The sequence below is a fragment of the Ceratina calcarata genome, unplaced genomic scaffold (genome assembly GCF_001652005.2).
Source record: "Ceratina calcarata isolate Rehan_Ccalc_2016 unplaced genomic scaffold, ASM165200v1 scaffold555.2, whole genome shotgun sequence".
In the NCBI taxonomy this organism is placed as follows: Eukaryota; Metazoa; Arthropoda; class Insecta; order Hymenoptera; family Apidae; genus Ceratina; species Ceratina calcarata.
The window spans coordinates 195,032-196,948 of NW_017176739.1; the positions used below are offsets into that span (position 1 = coordinate 195,032).

The window sequence follows — 1,917 nt, forward strand, 5'->3', positions numbered from 1 at the left end:
TTGTACAATGTTAGTGGCGAATTAGTAAGAGAACTTAAACATGATCCACAAAATATTGCAGGGGCATTTCACAAGCTTGCTCCATTTTTTAAGTTATATTCTGTTTATGCTTATGATTATGAGCAAATTCTATCACTACTGCAGGTATGTAATGTTATACTCGGTTATTAATTAAAACTTAGTATTATAAGAAAAAATGTCTCAGATGAAGCAGGAGAACGATCTAGCGTTTAAAGATTTTGTTACTAAACAAGAAACAAGACCAGAAGTTAGTAAAAAGTTACCTTCATTACTAATTACACCAATACAAAGGGTACCTAGGTATAAATTACTTTTACAAGAAGTCTTGCAACACACACCTACTAAACATAAAGAATATAATCTTTTACAAGGTAAAACAAATGGAATTAGTTTATAGCAATAAAGTGATCTAATTTTACATAGACTCAATTATTGTTTTTCTAGTGTGTTTAGTAGAAATTGAAAAAGCTGCAAGGCATATAAACACCTTAATTGAGGAACATGAAGAGACCCAAAAATTACTGAAGTTCCAAAAATGTATTGTAAATCCTATTAATTTAATAAAACCTGGCAGAAAGTTAATTAAACAAGGAGCATTGATGAGAGTCTCTAGGAAAGGAAGTTCTGCATATAGAAGATATTTTGTTCTTCTGAATGATACTTTACTGTACTGTAAAGGAGATCCCGAAAACTCGTTGACTGTATGCTGTGCTTTACCATTGAATAAATGTAACGTTGAACCCGTTTTGAGTGGCGGATTGTTTCGCGTTACTTGCTTAAATGAAACTCTCTTACTATATTCTGAAAAGGATGACAGTAATCTATGGATGGAAGCAATACAAAGTTCTATAAGAAAGGTAACGAAAAGAAGATAATACTCTCTTTGCTTAAATGTTCCATTTGACAAGTAATTAGATTCTTTTTTAGTACGCAGAGTGTAGGCAAACATTAAGAAAGGATAGCAGCTCGAGAAAGCCGTTGAGGCATAATAATCTTAATTTATTCCCATCTGAAACTATACCTGTGGCAACAGGTAAACGGAAAAGATCAAATGAAGAAACTGAGGTTTATAAGACAATTCTGTAAATATTAATATTTTTAAATCTACTGAGAATTCTAAAATGGATATTTGAATTTATAGATCAATCTGGATGTATCAAGAATTATGTATCTTAAGAAGGACAATGAAGCAGATGCAGATGTGCAATCTGAAAATAATTGTTTATACTTTATACCAAAATTTAAAAGATTTAAGAAAGACAACAGTCGCCTTAAATGCTATAACCAGCACATCAATTACGTAAGTTTAAATATTGAGGTCTGCAAATGTAAAGACCAAGTCACTGATTATCGTATGGTTTGTAGAAAATGGAAGAAAAAGAAAATATGCACTTCGCAGAACGAAATAAACCATGTTCGTCATCTATTCGTTCTGGAAGTGTTGAACAAGGATCATCAAGGTTCAAATCTATCAGTGAATTTTTTGTATCCCTCAGTTCGTCGTTGAAAGGTTTCTTCAGGTTTAGATGACTGTTTTTATGAATGAATGAAATCAATAATAAAAATGACGAAATACATAATTTCTTGTATAAAATAAAACTAATAAATTTGAATATCTGTTCATAGTAATTTATACATATACGCATTCAAAAATGTTCCATATTGGGCGAATAGCAACTATTGTGACGAAGGAAGGGGGAGATTACACAGAAGTAGATGTCCCTCGTCACTATAGATATTTTGTATTATCAGAGGAGATCTCGCATAATATAATACTGTTAGTATAGAAATAAATGCGTACTTCTGTATGAAAATACATTTAACAAAGGCTAACAATATTGAAATATGTATTAGTACTTTAAATAACAAATAAAAATTTAGACTCTTCTAAACTAA

The 1,917-nt window shown here is 30.8% G+C and overlaps 1 protein-coding gene across 1 annotated transcript; it reads left to right on the forward strand.

Annotated features, from left to right (window-relative positions):
- Positions 1-6: 6 nt before the first annotated feature.
- On the forward strand, positions 7-1,601 carry LOC108629190 (Rho guanine nucleotide exchange factor 4; the record flags this gene model as incomplete). Its single annotated transcript, XM_026817111.1, has 6 exons — positions 7-144; positions 206-392; positions 466-878; positions 949-1,086; positions 1,163-1,321; positions 1,387-1,601. Coding segments are annotated over 6 exons (1,200 nt in total), but the record flags the coding sequence as incomplete, so codon positions are not given.
- Positions 1,602-1,917: the final 316 nt, after the last annotated feature.